General features: G+C 36.2%; 1 protein-coding gene and 1 pseudogene across 1 annotated transcript; both read left to right on the top strand.

Moving 5' to 3' along the window:
* The first annotated feature begins 2,055 nt into the window (after positions 1-2,055).
* Positions 2,056-4,386, top strand: LOC132302702 (2-alkenal reductase (NADP(+)-dependent)-like; annotated as a pseudogene).
* Positions 4,387-15,730: 11,344 nt separating this feature from the next.
* LOC132275972 (uncharacterized) lies at positions 15,731-16,563 on the top strand. Its single transcript, XM_059777201.1, has 2 exons — positions 15,731-15,991; positions 16,036-16,563. The coding sequence occupies exons 1-2, from the start codon at positions 15,731-15,733 to the stop codon at positions 16,561-16,563; spliced, it is 789 nt and encodes a 262-aa protein (XP_059633184.1).
* Positions 16,564-19,884: the final 3,321 nt, after the last annotated feature.

Genomic DNA, 19,884 nt, shown 5'->3' with positions numbered 1-19,884 from the left:
CTTTAGAGAGTAGACAAAATGATTCTAATCTTGGCAATCAAAAAAATTAATAAATAAAACATCCGATTTGTAAGCGTATGTGATAGTATTTTCTTTTATAATTTTTCTCAGCTTTCTCGGCAACCATGCAAGGGTTTTAGAATAGAGAACACACAAAATTCACCTTGAGAAGACCTTTTGCTATTTTGCGAACGAGATTTTTGAGGAATCCGTCTATATATATATATATATATATATATATATATATATATATGTCAGGTTATATATTGTTCATATTTCTATATAGAGAGATGTGAGAGAGGTTATTTTGGACATTTCAAATTTAGTAGAATGGGTAATTTAGTAATTTTGTGTCATTTCATAAGTCAAAGGGTATTTAGGTCATTTTATCACATGTCAGCCCTTCAATGGGTGTCTTTGTCAAAGGCAGCAAAGCTTAGGTGGTGTCATTGTTCAAAAGTGGACTAACTTGTATATGACTGTCAATAAAGTAAACCTCAGGGGGTGTCATTGTAATTAACCCTTGATTATATTTAGAGAGAGATTGTTTGTAGGTCTGTAGTGGGATTAGGGTTGTAACTTAGGCGGGTTAGCCCAGCCCAGTCCAAGCCAAACCCAACCCGTAATTTTTAAAATTAGGTTTTAAATTCACAAATCGGGTTCATGTTCGAGTTGGGTTTTGTCAAAATCCAGGCATATTCGGGTTGGGCTCGGGCTCAACCCGAACCCAACCCGAAACCCAAAATTTTTTTTTTTTCTCCTCTCTCTTCAATTTTTTTTTTTTTTTTTCTTTTTCTCTCGCTCTCTTCTTTTTCTTTCTGCGGCTTGAGAGTTGAGAGGCAGCGGCGAGATCCACCGGTGCCAGGAACGCCTCTAGAGACGGCGACCTCCGTCGGAGAGACGAGAATATCACCAGATCCGTCGTCAACAAATCTTCCCACTTTCTGCAACTTGTAATTTGTCGACGAAGAGGAAATGAAATTCCTTTTTTCCAAACAGAGAGAGCAGGGTAAGCTTGAGAGTTGAGAGACAGCAGCTGAAGCTTGCGTACGGCGAACCTGAACTGGAACAGCGGGCGATGGAAACTGAAAGATCTGGGTTTTGATTTTTTGAACAATTTGAAATGATATGCCGATCTGATTTTTATTTTTTGAACAATCTGAAATGATATGCCGATGTGGGTTTTGAACTTTTGATTCTTGCTGACAGATAGATAAACTGAAATATATGGGTTTTGAACTTCTGATTCTTGTAGATTTTGTAATTTGCAGTTGGAGGAGAGAGAGAGAGGGTTCAGAGATAATAGAGATGGAGGCGACAGGGGAGGCTGAAGTGATTTGCCCTAAAGATATTTTGTTTTAATATATAATATTATATATATTATATATAACAATTATCAATAAATATATACGATTTTGATTATTATAATAATCTATTTTGATTATTATAATATATTATATTATATATAAATTTTTTGGAAAATTTTTTTAAAAACTCAAACCGTCAATCCGACTCAATTCATCAAAAAATGTTCGGTCCGGATTATGATCATAACCCATATTGAATTTAATTTGGGTTGACCCAATCCAACCCGTTTCGGGTTGAGACTGGGTTAGGACTGAGTTGGGTTGGGTTGAACTAGCCCAAGTTGCAACCCCAAGTGGGATAACAAAGGCCGAAGGAGAAGAAGTGAGAAACAAACAGGTGTTATTGAAAGAGTACAGTAGTGGGCTCCCAAAAGAGAGTGATATTTATATAAGCACAGATAAGACTATACGATTGAAGGTTCCAGAAGGTTCTAATGGGGTTTTGGTGAAGAATCTCTACTTGTCGTGTGACCCTTACATGCGATATATGATGCAGAAAATGGAAGGCCAAAGTCTCTTCCCTTCCCTCATCCCTGGTTCTGTATGTCTCTCTCAATCTCTAAATATATAGTATATAATTTATGCGTGTAAATATGGACACATGAGTTTATGGGAAAGAAATAATAAAATATATTCATGTACAATGATGTCATATTTACAATTTTTTGAGTTATGAATTTCTGAAAATATGCAGGTGATAATTGGGCATGGAGTAGCAAAAGTTTTGGATTCAGCACACCCAAACTTCAAGAAGGGTGACTTGGTTTGGGGGATAACTGGATGGGAAGAGTACAGTCTCATTACAGTAACCGATTCCCTTTTCAAAATTGAACATACTGATGTACCTCTTTCATACCATACAGGAATTCTGGGTAGGTGTGAAAGTACAATAATACCCTATATAATTAGGGCTAAATGCAAGTTTTTGATGCTTTAGTGCACCATAAATCCATTCACATGCTGCAGTAGTGTGCTAGTGTTGTCCAGTACTAGTGTGCTACCTGAGTTGAAGGGTCTCGGTACAGCATTCTTTTTTGGGTTTTTCACACCTATCAACTGTTTGGTAAAATTCATCTTCTGTTAAATTGCTAAAATGCTGACTAATGAAGTATTTTGTACAATACCACGAGGACATAAAGGGTACAAACCGAATTCCATGAATGAGATTCTAGATTCTACTGCAACATTGTGACTTTGCTAATGCTACTTTAGATTTTAGAGGATGTTGCAATAGGGGTTCTTTGTAAGGATTTAGTTTAGAATTATCCAACTTTTGATCCACTTCAATTTCAAAGCCATTAAACTTAAGGAAGTTAAAGAAAAACGTAAGAATATATCTGAACTCCTTCACCTAATCATGGTCTCTTGTTTCATTTATAATTGATATATTGCAATTAAATGCATATTAAGTATTTTGTGAGCATACCATGTTTTAAGTCAAGAATCAGTGAAGAAAATTTTGTGCAACATTTGTACATTGCCAAAAGTATTTTCTGTTTTTCTCGACAGCAGAGCAAGACAGCTTGAAAACACTTTTATGAAAACAGCAGCAACGCATGATCATACGTCTTTCTCATAGTTATGTTACTTATGTCTAATATTTCGGACACCCAATCTAATTTTTGTGCATCTATATCTTATTAGGTATGCTAGGAATGAGTGCTTATGCTGGTTTTTATGAGATTTGTACTCCTAAGAAAGGTGAATATGTGTTCGTCTCTGCAGCATCTGGTGCAGTTGGTCAGCTCGTTGGGCAGTTTGCAAAGTTGATGGGGTGCCATGTTGTCGGAAGTGCTGGAAGTAAAGAAAAGGTGAGTCTTATCTCTGCAGCATTTCATTTTTACACTAGCCATTTCTTGGTGGATGCTTTGTTGACATCTCCAAGGTAATGCTTCAGTTACATATTGACAATCTTCGTTATTGTGGATATCCTCATCCTAACATGTATATTATATAGTCATTCGAAATTTAAACTAAAATTTAATTCAATATGAGAAAATTACAAAACTAAAACATCTATTTCAAAAAACTGCTACATCCCTGTAATAGAATAACGGAAACTAGATTGACAAAATTCAAAAGGAATGGAGTATCCAAATACAGATGTTTTAGCTTCACTAATTTGCTCTGATTTTTTGATTCATTTCTTTTGGGGAAAAATGTTGCAGTTAGATAATTCAATCCTCAGTAGTAGCTAACCTTTCAGTTTTAGTTTTAATTTTAATAAGGTTGATCTGTTGAAGAACAAGTTCGGGTTTGATGAGGCTTTCAATTAGGAGGTAGAGCATGACTTTGATGCAGCTCTGAAAAGGTCAGTACCTTTATTTTGCACATTGAAGTCCAACATAATGCTTTACAACACAAAGATTGTCAAAATGCTAATAGTGGAATTAGCATTGATATTTACTTCGATAATGTTGCAAGGTACTGTCCTGAAGGTATTGACATTTACTTTGACAATGTCGGGGGAAAGATGCTGGACGCAGTGATCCTTAACATGCAGGATTGAATCTACTTCGATAATGCTGTATGCAGACAGATTTCACAGTACAATCTTGATAAACCCGAAGGAGTAAAAAACTTGATGCACCTCATCTACAGTAGAGTGCGGATGGAAGGATTTGTAGTTTTCGATTACTATCCCCAATATTCCAAGTTTTTGGATACTGTTTTGGCTTCTATTAGAGAAGGAAAGATAAAATATGTGGAAGACGTTGCTGAAGGCCTTGAGAGTGGTCCTGCAACTCTTGTGGGCCTTTATAGGGGCCGTAATGTCGGAAAACAATTAGTTTTAGTTGCTCGTGAATGATTGAACCTTTCTGGTGTACATCCTTCTCTCCCACTGATGCATTGTGTTTTAAGTATGAATACAATGTAGCCCTCCTCAAATTACATTGCTTGGGTGTGAGGGAGTTGGTATTGATTGCTCTAATTGCTGGTGGTTTTATGTACTTCGTAGAAATAAAAAATGAGGCGTTCGGCTGTATTTAAGTACTTCTTGTGTTCAAGTGCATTAGTTTTCAAGTCTTCAAGTTTTAATGATAATGATAATATATATATATATATATATATATATATATATATATATATATATATATATATATATATATAAATTTTGGTAAGAAGGCAATTACCACTAAGTTGCATATTTGCTTTTTTCTTTTGTTTGTTTTATTATTATTATTATTATTATTATTATTTTATTTTTTACACTTTTGAAGATATAAGGTTATTATGGACCATACAAAATAATATATGGGGTTAGATTTTTAAAATTGTAGCTGTGGAAACAGTTTTTTGTTCTCGAAAAACTGAAAATAGAAAACGGTGCAAAATGTTCTATTTGGTTAAGTTTTCTGAAAACTATTTTATGAAAACTCAATTATAATACTGAGTTTACTGATATCAGGCGAGTCCTTTCCGAAAACTGTATCAATCTTGTAGTTGCCACAGAGTGTTCTTTTGATACCATTATTTTGAATTTAATTAATTTCATGTTTTGCACGTTTAAAAGTCTTTTACCATTTTTTTTCATGGATATATATGCTAGATTGATGCAATGCTAAGCAATAGATAGATATTACGTACAATATATGAAAGAGAAATTAGAGAAAAGTTCCTCTCCTGCAGACATAAAAAAGAAAATTTTCTTTTAGGAAGATTAACATAAAATAATTAACGTGGGAATATCACTGTATACATTCAAGAAGGCGTAACAAAGAGCTTAAAAAGAATCCCGTAGGCTTTATTACTTCTTGATTTCTTGGTACACTTCTCATAACATGGGCCGGATCCTCTTTTGTAGTGATGTGAATTTTTTATTTTTATTTTTATGAATTATAACATTTTGTTGCACCGCGCAACCGGTACATATATTCAACTGTTCATACGGTATGTGTAATACATATGCATATGTATTACACGAATGATTCAGATCACCCGTTTCACCTTTGCATTAATAAAGTTTTTCTCCACATTTTTGAACTATCCTTTTTTGTAATACACTTCTCATTCTCTTTTGTAGCACTGTTAAAAAATTTCTTGATTTTTTGATACACCTTCTCATCACAATACTCCCTGAACTATCACATTTTGTTACAAATTGTTCCTATGCCTAGGTAATTTTACATTAAATGACTATAATGCCATTTCTTATTGAATTATACTTAATTCATTTTTGTTATTAAAAAAAATTATAGAAAATTTCATACTAAATGAATTACTCTTATTAGAAAAAGGTAGTTACAACTCTATTTATTTTATTTTCACTTTTAGGATAAATTGATCTAATAATAAAATAAGATAAATGACATAATAAATATTTAGATAAGAAAAAAGATAATAAAATAAATTAATAAGAAATAACAAATTTAGTGAGAAAGAATAGAATAGTCTTTTGTGATGAGTTTTTCTTTAATTATAACAGATTCTTAGTTAAATGTACAATTTGTAGCTCAAAAAAATTATTTACAAAAAGATAATAACTTATTTATTTATTTATTTTTTTCACACTTTATCCTTTTTTATTTTATTAGAAATATGAGTGGAATTCACCAAATAATCCGCAGCCGAGAACCGGCCGGTTCAATCCAATTTATTAATTTTAACTTTTGATTAAAGTCCCATGCACAATGATATAGTAGTACTACTTTATATCCCATCATTGTTCCACCTATTTTTCATGGGCTTTCAACGTGGGACTAATAGTAACATTCTTTTACCCGTGTTGGCTTTTTATAACCAACCCTTTTACACGTGTTTTTTGTTTTTTTGGTTTTTCCTAACTTTATATGGTGGCTATTTCAGATATGTCAGTGAGTTGCTTTTTATAAAGCAAGAACATTGTGTTTTTTCGTTTTTTTTTTTTTTTCATGGCAAAAGCAACGCCCAACAGCATCTACATGAAACAGACTTACAAAACATAAACTACAATCAAAACAGACAAACTGTACAACCCAACAACAAAAGACCCATAGGCAGTGGCCACGTAAGGACAAGTGGGGGCAGCTGCCCCCACTGAATTTTTAATTTTTTTTTAATTATTTTTAATTTTATATGAAAAGATTTTTATATTTGTACAATTTACACATATATATAACCAAATGACATATTATTACAAAAAAAAAAAGAATATAATCTTTCCAAAAAATATGATATTTTTTTTTTCACTTTCTCAAAATATTATATTCTTTCTCATTTTTTTTAAAAATATAAGATATTCCTGCACACTTTTGACTTTATCACAAACAAATGCGTTATAAATTTTCATCACATTTTCAATCTTCAACATTTCTTTTTTGGCGAGTCTTCAATATTTCAAAAATTCCCAAAATCCAAACAAATATGGCAGTGCGGAGACATATAATCTGATATATATTTTTTTATCATCTAAATTTACTATTATTATGCCATGAATATTTTGAAAACTCGACTGCGTGCTTTCAGAATATGAAAAATATTCTAAAATATTTAGTACTGTTTAATTTTTACGTACATTATTTTGGTTCAAATGAGGAAGGCTTTTTGAAATAATCAAAAGTTTTGATGTATGTACATGAAATAATCAAAAGTTCTTCAAAGTTATACCATAAGCACCCAAAGCGGATACCTTACTAAGTATGCTTTGATTTAGTAAGTCACTTTGAAATTTTGAAATGCATAAAACTATAGATAAAATTTTCTTTTTGACTGTAGAGTAATTTTGTTGTGCTTGGTTCCATGTGCCAGAGGCGAACTGAACTAGTTGTTCCTTATCACCTGTTTTTTGTTTTAGGATACCTCCATATCCTAATTCAGATGCATCAGTTTCCACAAATTTGAAGGCTTCTGGATCAGCAATAGATAGGCAAGGAAGGTTTTTTGCTTTGCTTTTAAAGATTCTGACTATTTCTGTATGCTCATCGGACCATGGGGGAGGGGACTTTTTCAATCTTTGGCGTAGTGGAGCACAAAGAAGAGAAAGATCCTTGAAAAACTCAAAGAGATAATTTAGGCACCCTAAAAATCTTTGAAGCTGGGTTTTGTCTTTAATTTCATCAGGGAATTTATCAGCAAATTGGATGGATCTGTTGATTGGGATGACAGTTCCTTAGTGGATCTGGAAACCTAAGAACCTAATCTTGGTCTGAAACAAAGTTAACTTTGATAAAGAAAGGACTAATCCATTATGCTTGATGGTTTGAGCAAACACATTGAGATGTTTCCAATGAGCATCTATAGAAGAAGAAAATATTAGTATATCATCAATATAAACAATTGAAAAATTCGTAAGATGAATAAAAATATCATTCATAATTTTTTGAAATTCTGAAGGGGCATTTTTCAATCCGAAAGGCATCACATTCCATTCGTAATGGCCAAAAGGAACCGTGAAAGCTATTTTGTATCTATCTTTTTCAGCAATTTGGATTTGCCAAAATCCTGACTTAAGATCAAACTTTGAAAAAACGGTTGCATGAACAAAACGTTGGATTAGGTCCTTTTTATTGGGCAAGGGATACCTGATCCATTGAAGAACTTCATTGAGGGGCTTGTAATTGATAACTAATCTGGGAACACCTCTTTCTATTTCAGCATTCTTTTGGACATAGAAAGCGGCACAGCTCCATGGGGAACGGCTTTTTCGGATGAGGGATTTGTTTAATAATTCCTGTACTTCCTTCATACAGTAATCAAGAAGTTCTTGAGTCATTTGGCTAGGATGGGCTTTGGTAGGGATATCCTTTTCATTGAAAGATTTTTCATAAGGTAATTCAACAATGTGTTGTCTTCTGTGCCAAAAAGCGTTTGGGAGATCAGAGCAAACCTGACTTTCAAGTCTTAATCTGAACCTTTGAATAGAGCCTTGGAGACTTTTTTGACTGAGTCGTTCATCAATCTGTTTGAAGATTAGTTCTTGTTTGAGAAAGTCTAAATGCTTTGTTTTGCTTTCAATCCTGTTGACAGCAGGGACTTGAGTAACATAGGAATCCTTAATGGTATTGAGATCCTTGGTGTCTATAGGATGAGTAAAAGGAAAGCAAATTTCTTGTCCAACTACACTTGTTGAAATGCCTTGGCTATCAACTTTGAACGGGTAAAGAAGAGAAATAAATGGAGTTCCCAAAATAACAGGGGTATTGAGGTCTTTGACAAGGATGAAAGGTGTTTTAATACAAAGACCCTGATTACAACATGGGCTTTGGTTAACTTGCACTGAACAGTGAGTCGTGAACCATTAGTACCTTGAAGCCATTCTTTGGTTTTCTCAAAGTATTTCGTAGGGACAAGTCCTTCATTGATACAATTGAGATCAGCACCGGAGTCAATGAGAGCCACTGTATGAATGGTATAGTCTTTGTTGATGACAATTTTTAGATTAACATGCCATTTCTGGAATGTTATCTCGGTCAGAAGGTTGATGTAAGTCTCATTGTCCTTGGTGGGATTTTCAGAAACTTGTTGTTCAAGTTTTGCAGAGGACTTAGGTAGTAAGGCATCTATCTGGGATTGTTGAAAAAGGATTTGGCTTCTGAGGGTAAGAATATCATGAGCAGTGGAATCTTTCAAAGTTTTGCCCTCTTGCTTTAGGAGTGAAATCTCTTGCTTGGTTTGTTTGATTTCTTTATGGAGATCTTGAATCATAATTGGCATCTGGGGTTGTGTACCAAATCTTTCAAAGATATCAGTATGGTTGTAAGTATTTGGTATAACAACGGGAGCTTTGTCATTTCTTTGGCCAATGCTGTTGGTGAATTTAATCAAGCATTCCTTGCGTTGATCAAGATCTTCTATTTTGTCAATGAGTTCCAACATGAATTCTTGGTCCTTAGTAATCATACAGATGCATTTGGTTTTGATAGGTTGGTCATCCAAAGATGGGTTGGAAGAATCAGAATCATAATCTGTATCAGCATGATAGTCATCTTCTGGAATACCATTGATATCATGTTCGGATTCTTCATCTGAAGAGTTTAAAAGAATTTGCATCAGTTGGCTCCTGACGGTTTCAGGGAGATCGAGCTTATTGATCTTCTGTTTGGCTCTACAATCGCGTTTGCAGTAACCCATCTTGCCACACTTGAAGCATTTTATATCTGCTTTTGAGGTGGCAGGTTTCTTTTGAAAATGTTTTGGAGGAGGGGCATTTTTCTGTCTATTTTTCTCAGAGGAGAGATATTTATCTGCAAATGAGGGTTTGCTCTTGTTATACAGTGACCTGTTTTCGTATCTCTTAGGAAAAGGCTTGCGGTAGCGTGTGTGACTTTTTCGTTTTGAAGGAGGGGTTAGGTTTTCGAAGCCGAATTGTTGGTAAAAAGTTCCTAATTCCTTTCTGCTAGTGGCATTCTCATGCTTGATTTGCTGTTGGAGTTTGAAATTGGTGCAGAGAGCAATTCCTTCAGCTGTGATGGTACTGATGATGTCACCATAGGTGAGGGAGTCATAAGGAATATGGCCATTGTGTTTTGATCTAAAATGCTTGCGAATCCTCTCAGCAAAAAGATTGGGGAGTCCAGTAATGAACTTTTCTTTCCAAAAGGCTTGGTTACAATCAGTCCTGGTGAGGACCTTTGAGAAGAAGACATCCTTGTACCATTTGAAATCCTGAAGTTTGCGACATCGAAGGTTGGCTAGAATTTCTGAGGTCTTGTCTCTAACAATTGAGAGGTCACCGAGGAACTATTTGGCGATAGAGAAAATGAGAGTAGCAATTGCATCTTCTATATCTGCACCTTCTTCTGTTTTAATAATTGTTCCTTCAGGAGTTGTTTTGACAGAGTTAAGAATGGCTTGTCATTTATCTGGAGTGAGGATGTTGTCCCACCATCCTTTGAGTTGGCCTGTGAATCCTCCTACTAGGAGTTGTGCTATAGCATGATCAGAAGAGTCATTCTTGGTTTTGTAAGTAGTGCTGACCATTGTCATTTCTTGAAGTGTATTGAGAATGTGATACTCAGTTTTTCCATCTATGTTCCATTCATAAATGGTACCACTATGATAAGCAGCTTGGGAAAACTGGCCTCGTTCTTTGATCTGGAGGTTAGGGAAAGTTGGCCTGGGATAATAATTTCGAGAAGAAGTTGGTTCTAAAGTATTGACGTGTTAGTTCTAGAAGACCTCAGTAATTTCATCAATTTCAGTATCAGTACCAATTTTTTGGTCAAGAGTATTGATGGCTCTAAGAGGTCTTTCAGGCGTATCAGGAATCGTAGTTGTGGAGGTCATAAGGGATTCGATACGCTTAATCCTGTCCTGTGCTTCTTAAATGGCACTACGTTTTGATAGTTGTTTAGACAAATGTAAGGGGATTTCATGGGGTATGAAAGGGGGAGCATTATCAGATTGAATGGGGATAATTTGCTCTTTCTGAAGCAAGGTTTCCACACGAGAAAGCTGCTCGCCAAGTATCTGGAGGTGTTGGTTTGTGTAGTTATTTTGTTCTATGATGCTTCGGACATCACGGGTCGTGGATGTGGTATTGTCATTGGCGACTGCCTTTGTCTTGAAAGGAGAAGCAGTAAGTGTGACTGTTCCGGACACCTTTGTCTTAAATTCGATTGCCTCGGCTGGGGGATGGATGGCTTCAAGAGCCTCACCACGTGATATTTGCCAGGTAATGGTGGATTTGGTTGTGACATTTAAGGATTTGATTGTGGAGAAAGGAAAATCAATATTGTTGTCGAGACAATATTTTTCAAACCATGTGAAGAAAGGGGCTGAGAACTTGTGTTGTATGCAGAAAGCATACCACTTTTCTCTAATAAGGATGGTTTTTTGAGCTGAAAAGGTTTGGAAATACCATTGTCTTTTGGAATCATTGATCGCAGAGTAGAAATCTTTGCGTAAGAAGTCTTTATTGATCTCATAAACCTTTTCTATCATGTAGAGCTGATGAACCTGATGATCGGGATCTTCAAATTAAGAATCATTTGGGGATGGAGGGGAATCATGATGATCTTCGTTTAGGGGAGGGTTTTGCAGACCTTTGTTTTGAGAACTAATTTGTGTAGGTAAAGGAGTGTTACGAAGAGGATGGATGTCTTCTTCCTCAATCTGTATGCTAACATTGTCCTGGTAAACTGGGTTAGCAACTTTTTTGTTTTTAACACCAACGAGGTTTAGATACCTTGTAGGCATTCCTGAAAATGATTTTCGGGAAGGAGCTTTGGAATAGTTTGAGGAAGTAGCATGAGAAAAAGAGGATCTAGAATTTTCTATTTCTTGGATAGAAGGTCTAGATCTTTCTATTTATTGGATAGTAAGTCTATTGGGCCTGTTAGAATTAAATCTAACCTTTACCGTGCCATCAGAAAATTGAGATATTTGTTCCAACCTTTTATGCTCGATCTTTGAAGGAGGAGCTGCATGCTCGAGAGTCCACTCTGCCGGGAAGGTGACTTCATTCCAAGTGATGGTCCTCGGAACATAAGTTTGTGAATTTTCGTCACTAGCATGAAGAAGAAGGGTTTCTCCTTTGGGAGACTCACGAAGAGCATGGGGGCTGACTTGGGTTGTATAGACTTTGTAGTGGATTCTATAGACAACATTGAAGGGTATGGCTCCATCCATAATTTTATAACCACTACTTGAAACATTGAGGGTTAAAGTATAGAGGATTGTTGGATCATCAAGAGCTACTGAATAATTTGGAAAACAATTGAAGTATTGTGGGCCATCAAAAAGACTAGTTTGGCAAACTCCTAACAAAGAAGTTTCAAAATCGAGATGCCTACAATCCCTTAGAGTAAGCATGATAGCAGTGTTAAGCCCCCTTGAGGTAAGAGGTTTAACTGCAACTTGGACAAGCCCTATATGTAGGAATTTGTACTTCTTTTTGTGTTCTACTATGGCTCTTTTTTGCAAAAGTTGGATGACTTCAAAAGGGTTTTTGAGAGAAATAGTTTGTTCAACAGTTTTGATGGAGTATCCTATTTTGAGATTGAAAGTCGAAGATTTGTAAATATCCCTAATGGGAACCTTGGGTATATTCCAAGTATCCCACTGATCATTCTGACCACTATCAATATGCTGTTCTTCTTGGTTAACTCTTCCTCCAAGAGGAGCTGACGATGTCGAAGACATGCTATTGTTGAAAAAACTCATTGAACCTTACCTAAATGACCGTCCGTCCGACCAACCCAAAGCGGCACACCTAGCCTAAACGGGATCCAGGTCCGGAAACAGAAATAAAGAAAGGTTAAATGGGCTTAATCACCACCTGATGGCTCTGATACCATAAGCACAAAGGATAAATAACAGATAATTAACTATTAGAGAAACAGAATAATGAAAAGGTTAAATAATCAACGAAATAATGAAATAAAATATCTGAAAGATTCAAGTTAACATTAAACAACAGAACATAAATAACTTTGAAGAACTTTTGATTAAAACATGGAACTTACAACTTTGATCTTTGAATACAACACTTTTGTTCTGAGCTGAGCTCTTTAGATGAAGTAAAACTAAAAACTCAAACTTAAAAATTACAATTTGAACTGAGAACTTTTGAAACGGAAACTAAAATCTAAACTTGAAAAATGAGCCTGCCTTCAATGTCTTGAGAAGCTGTTATTTATAGGGCCTCGAAGGAGCCTTAGGGAGCTTTGGATTCTTTGGAGATAAGGATGTAGCAGGAGGCCATGTGCAAAGCCTGAAAGGCTAATTTGAGGGGATGTCTTCTGAATGATGCTGGAGGCCATGTACAAAGCCTGAAAGGCTGAATTGAGGTGATGGCCATTGACTTGCCTTGGATTCCTTTTTTTTTTTTTTTTGAAAAGCTTGTCTGTCATGAACACCGAAAGGTGCTAAAAGCCTGAAAATAGAGAACTGTTGAATAAAATTTTAAATTGTAGATTTAAAAGCCTGCAAATTTTATTCATCTGTTTAATATTTTGTAATAATGTTGAATAAAATTCCTCATTTTTGCAAATTTTTTTTTTGAAAAGCTTGATGGCCACTGACTTGCCTTGGATTTCACTCCTAAAGCAAGAGGGCAGGACTTTGAAAGATTCCACTGCTCATGATATTCTTACCCTCAGAAGCCAAATCCTTTTGGGTGCTTATGGTATCAGTGCCATCAGGTGGTGATTAAGCCCATTTAACCTTTCTTCATTTCTGTTTATGGACCTGGATCCCGTTTAGGCTAGGTGTGCCGCTTTGGGTTGGTCGGACGGATGGTCATTTAGGTAAGGTTTAATGAGTTTTTTCAACCGTAGCATGTCTTCGACATCGTCAGTTCCTATTGGAGGAAGAGTGATAGTTAACCAAGAAGAACAGCATATTGATAGTGGTCAGAATGATCAGTGGGATACTTGGAATATACCCAAGGTTCCCATTAGGGATATTTACAAATCTTTGACTTTCAATCTCAAAATAGGATACTCCATCGAAACTGTTGAACAAACTATTTCTCTCAAAAACCCTTTTGAAGTCATCCAACTTTTGCAAAAAAGAGCCATAGTAGAACACAAAAAGAAGTACAAATTCCTACATATAGGGCTTGTCCAAGTTGCAGTTAAACCTCTTACCTCAAGGGGACTTAACACTGCCATCATGCTTACTCTAAGGGATTGTAGGCATCTCGATTTTGAAACCTCTTTGTTAGGAGTTTGCCAAACTAGTCTTTTTGATGGCCCACAATACTTCAATTGTTTTCCAAATTATTCAGTAGCTCTTGATGATCCAACAATCCTCTATACTTTAACCCTCAATGTTTCAAGTAGTGGTTATAAAATAATGGATGGAGCCATACCCTTCAATGTTGTCTATAGAATCCACTACAAAGTCTATACAACCCAAGTCAGCCCCCATGCTCTTCGTGAGTCTCCCAAAGGAGAAACCCTTCTTCTTCATGCTAGTGACGAAAATTCACAAACTTATGTTCCGAGGACCATCACTTGGAATGAAGTCACCTTCCCGGCAGAGTGGACTCTCGAGCATGCAGCTCCTCTTTAAAGATCGAGCATAAAAGGTTGGAACAAATATCTCAATTTTCTGATGGCACGGTAAAGGTTAGATTTAATTCTAACAGGCCCAATAGACTTACTATCTAAGAAATAGAAAGATCTAGACCTTCTATCCAAGAAATAGAAAGTTCTAGATCCTCTTTTTCTTATGCTACTTCCTCAAACTATTTAAAAGCCCCTTCCTGAAAATCATTTTCAGGAATGCCTACAAGGTATCCAAACCTCATTGGTGTCAAAAACAAAGAAATTGCTAACCCAGTTTACCAGGACAATGTTAGCATACAGACTGAGGAAGAAGACATCCATCCTCTTCGCTGCACTCTTTTACCTACACAAATTAGTTCTCAAAACAAAGGTCTGCAAAACCTCCCCTAAACGAAGATCATCATGATTCCTCTCCATCCCCAAATGATTCTCAATTTGAAGATCCCGATCATCAGGTTCATCAGCTCTACATGATAGAAAAGGTTTATGAGATCGATAAAGACTTCTTACGCAAAGATTTCTACTCTGCGATCAATGATTCCAAAAGACAATGGTATTTCCAAACCTTTTCAGCTCAAAAAACCATCCTTATTAGAGAAAAGTGGTATGCTTTCTGCATACAACACAAGTTCTCAGCCCCTTTCTTCACATGGTTTGAAAATATTGTCTCGACAATAATATTGATTTTCCTTTCTCCACAATCAAATCCTTAAATGTCACAACCAAATCCACCATTACCTGGCAAACATCACGTGGTGAGGCTCTTGAAGCCATCCATCCCCCAGCCGAGGCAATCGAATTCAAGACAAAGGCGTCCGGAACAGTCACACTTACTGCTTCTCATTTCAAGACAAAGGCAGTCGCCAATGACAATACCACATCTACGACCCGTGATGTTCGAAGCATCATGGAACAAAATAACTACACAAACCAACACCTCCAGACACTTGGCGAGCAGCTTTCTCGTGTGGAAACCTTGCTTCAGAAAGAGCAAATTATCCCCATTCAATCTGATAATGCTCCCCCTTTCATACCCCATGAAATCCCTTACATTTGTCTAAACAACTATCAAAACGTAGTGCCATTTAAGAAGCACAGGACAGGATTAAGCGTATCGAATCCCTTATGACCTCCACAACTACGATTCCTGATACGCCTGAAAGACCTCTTAGAGCCATCAATACTCTTGACCAAGAAATTTGTACTGATACTGAAATTGATGAAATTACTGAGGTCTTCCAGAACCAACACGTCAATACTTTAGAACCAACTTCTTCTCGAAATTATTATCCCAGGCCAACTTTCCCTAACCTCCAGATCGAAGAACGAGGCCAGTTTTCCCAAGCTGCTTATCATGGTGGTACCATTTATGAATAGAACATAGATGGCAAAACTGAGTATCACATTCTCAATACACTTCAAGAAATGACAATGGTCAGCACTGCTTACAAAACCAAGACTGACTCTTCTGATCATGTTATAGCACAACTCCTAGTAGGAGGATTCACAAGCCAACTCAAAGGATGGTGGGACAACATCCTCACTCCAGATAAACGACAAGCCATTCTTAACTCTGTCAAAACAACTCCTAAAGGAACAATTATCAAAACAGAAGAAGGTGCAAATATAGAAGATACAGTTGCTACTCTCATTTTCTCTATCGCCAAACTGTTTCTCGGCGACCTCTCAATTGTTAGAGACAAGACCTAGCCAACCTTCGATGTCGCAAACTTCAGGATTTCAGATGGTACAAGGATGTCTTCCTCTCAAAGGTCCTCATCAGGATTGATTGTAACCAAGCCTTTTGGAAAAAAAAGTTCATTGCTGGACTCCCCAATCTTTTTGCTGAGAGGATTCGCAAGCATTTTAGATCAAAACACAATGGCCATATTCCTTATGACTCCCTTACCTATGGTGACATCATCAGTACCATCACAGCTGAAGGAATTGCTCTCTGCATCGATTTTAAACTCCAACAGCAAATCAAGCATGAGAATGCCACTAGCAGAAAGGAATTAGGAACTTTTTGCCAACAATTTGGCTTCGAAATCCTAACCTTTCCTTCAAAACGAAAAAGTCACACACGCTACCGCAAACCTTTTCCTAAAAGATACGAAAACAGGTCATGGTATAACAAGAGCAAACCCTCATTTGCAGATAAATATCTCTCCTCTGAGAAAAATAGACAGAAAAATGCCCCTCCTTCAAAACATTTTCAAAAGAAACCTGCCACCTCAAAAACAGATATAAAATGCTTCAAGTGAGGCAAGATGGGTTACTACAAATGCGATTGTAGAGCCAAAGAGAAGATTAATGAGCTCGATCTCCCTGAAACCGTCAGGAGCCAACTAATGCAAATTCTTTTAAACTCTTCAGATGAAGAATCCGAACATGATATCAATGGTATTCAAGAAGATGACTATCATGCTGATACAGATTATGATTCTGATTCTTCCAACCCATTTTTGGATGACCAACCTATCTAAACCAAATGCATCTGTATGATTACTAAGGACCAAGAATTCATGTTGGAACTCATTGACAAAATAGAAGATCTTGATCAACGCAAGGAATGCTTGATTAAATTCACCAATAGCATTGGCCAAAGAAATGACAAAGCTCCCGTTGTTATACCAAATACTTACAACCTTACTGATATCTTTGAAAGATTTGGTACACAACCCCAGATGCCAATTACGATTCAAGATCTCCATAAAGAAATCAAACAAACCAAGCAAGAGATTTCATATAAAATAATGTTTTGATACATTATTTCATCAAAATATATTGCTGTTAAAATAATGTTTTGATACATTATTTCATCAAAACATATGTATATATATATATATTGCTGTTAAAAATTGCCCCCACTGAAGAAAATTTCTGGTTACGCCACTGCCCATAGGGTCCACAAAAACAAAGAGGATGTGAAAAATACAAGGCAACACAAACATTATGGATGAGGCTGATGTGGCAAACACATTGCAACACAAATAGATGGATAGGCACCCTTCCCACGCACCATCATGACACTTGGTGACAAGTGGCCCCCAAACAAACACCATACAGTACACTGAAAGCCTACAGGAGCACACGTCTCAGTACACTAAAAGCCCATAGGATCACACGTCTCAGCACAATGAACGCCCACAGGATCACCACACAGAACACTGACAAGTGGACCCACCTTAGCACAGGCGTGAACCAGACACCAAAGAAACGACATCAACTGGACGCAACAGGAAGCCACCAGCATCGGAAAAAACCATAAGCGGAGGCCATCGGGAGGTCGATATAGCATCTCTATCGACCAATATGACAACAAGTGACATATATCCCGCAAAGGGATTTGAGAAGGAAGGGCATGGCCAAAAGAAATTCAGTAAGGAGCATGTGCTTCCTTGAAGGAATTATTTAGAGGGCTCCCAAAGTTGATAGTAGTATGGCCATGAACGACCAGAAAAGAGAATATAAAACTCCAAAGTGGATGGACATATTCCTCATCAAGGCCGAAAAGACTAGTGCCGACGTGATGATGCCGGGATTGCCTCAAAGCCCCAAAGACCAAAGCCACCGAGGGATCCGCAACTCCAACCACTGCTTGAAGCAAGGAAACCTAATCCAATAGCGAGACTAGATAGATACCAACACAACACAGAAAGAAAATTAGAACTAAAAAATATATAACAATTATAATACCTGGATCAAAGGGGAAACCCGACGCAAAAGTTCCAATCGTGTGGCCACCGGCCAAAACACTTTAGCCAGAAAACTGCCAGAGAGATAAAGCCTTCCAATTGAACCACCCACAGAAACAAGGGACTTGGGATTTCCATGACAACCTACTTTATCAGAGAGTCTGCGAACGGGAAAAGCGCAGTGACCTCTACGGTGAGAGGAAGGGAAATGACCGCCGGGGGGGGGGGGGGGGGGGGGCCTGAGCATCTTCGGGGAGATTTTTTGGTGGAAGCTTGATTCATAAATTAATAAACTTGATTCACACACCTATTGTTACTACTTACTGAAACCACCTACTTCTCTTTCTAAGAGAGGTTAACTTAATTAAGAACATTGTGTGTATCACAATGTTTCCTTCCCTTTTGTTCACATCAATTCAACAGTCCAAAAATAAAAATAAAAAAAATCTCATACTTCAAATAATAATAATAATTATTATTATTTCAAAACATATGGTTAAAAAAAATGAAAGAAAAACAACCCCAACAAATTTTCAAAACATATGGTTAGTCCCAAGCCTCAAAAAACATAATATAAATTATCATAAAATTTCATGATTTTTTATTTTTATTTTTATGTTTATGTTTATGTTTAATTTATTTTATAAGTAGACAAAACCATATACTTTTCAAATATATATATATATATATATATATATATATATATATATATATATATTTTCATTCTCTCATGTTCTATATGGCATGAATATTAATTTATTTCATAGAGTTTATTTTTATTCATCAATATCATATATATAAATTTTTAATACAAATCATTTTTGAAAACGACTAGAACTAGGAATGTCAATTTTTATTGCCCTGCCGGGGCCCCGCCCCATCCCGCCCCGTTAATAACAGATATGGGAACACTTTTTATACCGTTGGGGCAGATATGGATACAAATTTTGTACTCGTTGCGGGTAAGGGTTCAGTATACATATCCTAGGAGCCCCGCCCTGCCCCGCCTCGCTAAGCATATAACTATATATATATATATATATATATATATATATATATATATATATAATATTAATAACTTATCTTAGTGGCTTACTCAGTTACCCATTTCTTATGATCCTAATTTGGGATGTAAACTTGGTATTAAATTTGTTTTTATTTTAGTTATTGTGGAAGTTGGAGCTTAGAACTTCTTGTGATTTGGTTGTATTAAATTTTTATTTTTGTTTATTATGTTATTTGAATTATGTTATATGCATGTTATTTTTTATATTTTTATTGGGATACATAATTTCATTTATGTTGCGCCATTCCCAAGCTTTCCACATTTAAATAGTAGGAACTTAAGTTCTAAAAAGTGGGAGAAAAAAATTTGTTAGCGGGGCGGGCACGGGGGCACAGTATTTCCCCACGGGGCTAGGCTGGACATGAAAATCTAACCCGTCGCGGGTCTCGGGGCGGGCATGGACTTTACAAAAATTAAAAGGGGTGGGCCACGATTTAGGGAACCCCGCTCCAAATCCGCCCCGTTACCATCCCTAATTGGAACTTAGAATTCATTAGTATGTTAGTACTTGTGTTAAATGGTTTAAAAAAATAATAATAAAAATACTAATTTGTTTTTAAAAATTTCTTCTTCATCCAATTATGTTGTAAAACTTTTTTTATTAGTGCACTTTAAGTAAGTATTATGTGTGAAGTTTAGAAAAATTGACCATTGCCAATAAATAGGGGTGGCAAATGGGCGGGTTGGGTCGAGTTTAGGTTGGGTTTAAAATGGGCATGGTCAACCCGTTATGATCCGTAAATTCATTAATTATAATTTTTAATTATATATATATTTTTAGATTTTTTAATTTTTTAATTTTAACTTATTATTTTTTAGGT

Source organism: Cornus florida, unplaced genomic scaffold (assembly GCF_030987335.1).
Source record: "Cornus florida cultivar Cherokee Brave unplaced genomic scaffold, ASM3098733v1 CherokeeBrave_3.0.0_Hap2_Chr01, whole genome shotgun sequence".
In the NCBI taxonomy this organism is placed as follows: Eukaryota; Viridiplantae; Streptophyta; class Magnoliopsida; order Cornales; family Cornaceae; genus Cornus; species Cornus florida.
The sequence above is the reverse complement of the archived record's forward strand: the minus strand, read 5'-3'. Positions and strand labels throughout refer to the sequence as shown.

Coding starts and splice junctions, on each gene's coding strand:
- LOC132275972 (XM_059777201.1), top strand. CDS start 15,731: ATGGTCAGCACTGCTTACAAAACCAAGACTGACTCTTCTGATCATGTT. Junction 15,992..16,035: donor TTCTCGGCGACCTCTCAATT/GTTAGAGACAAG, acceptor CGCAAACTTCAG/GATTTCAGATGGTACAAGGA.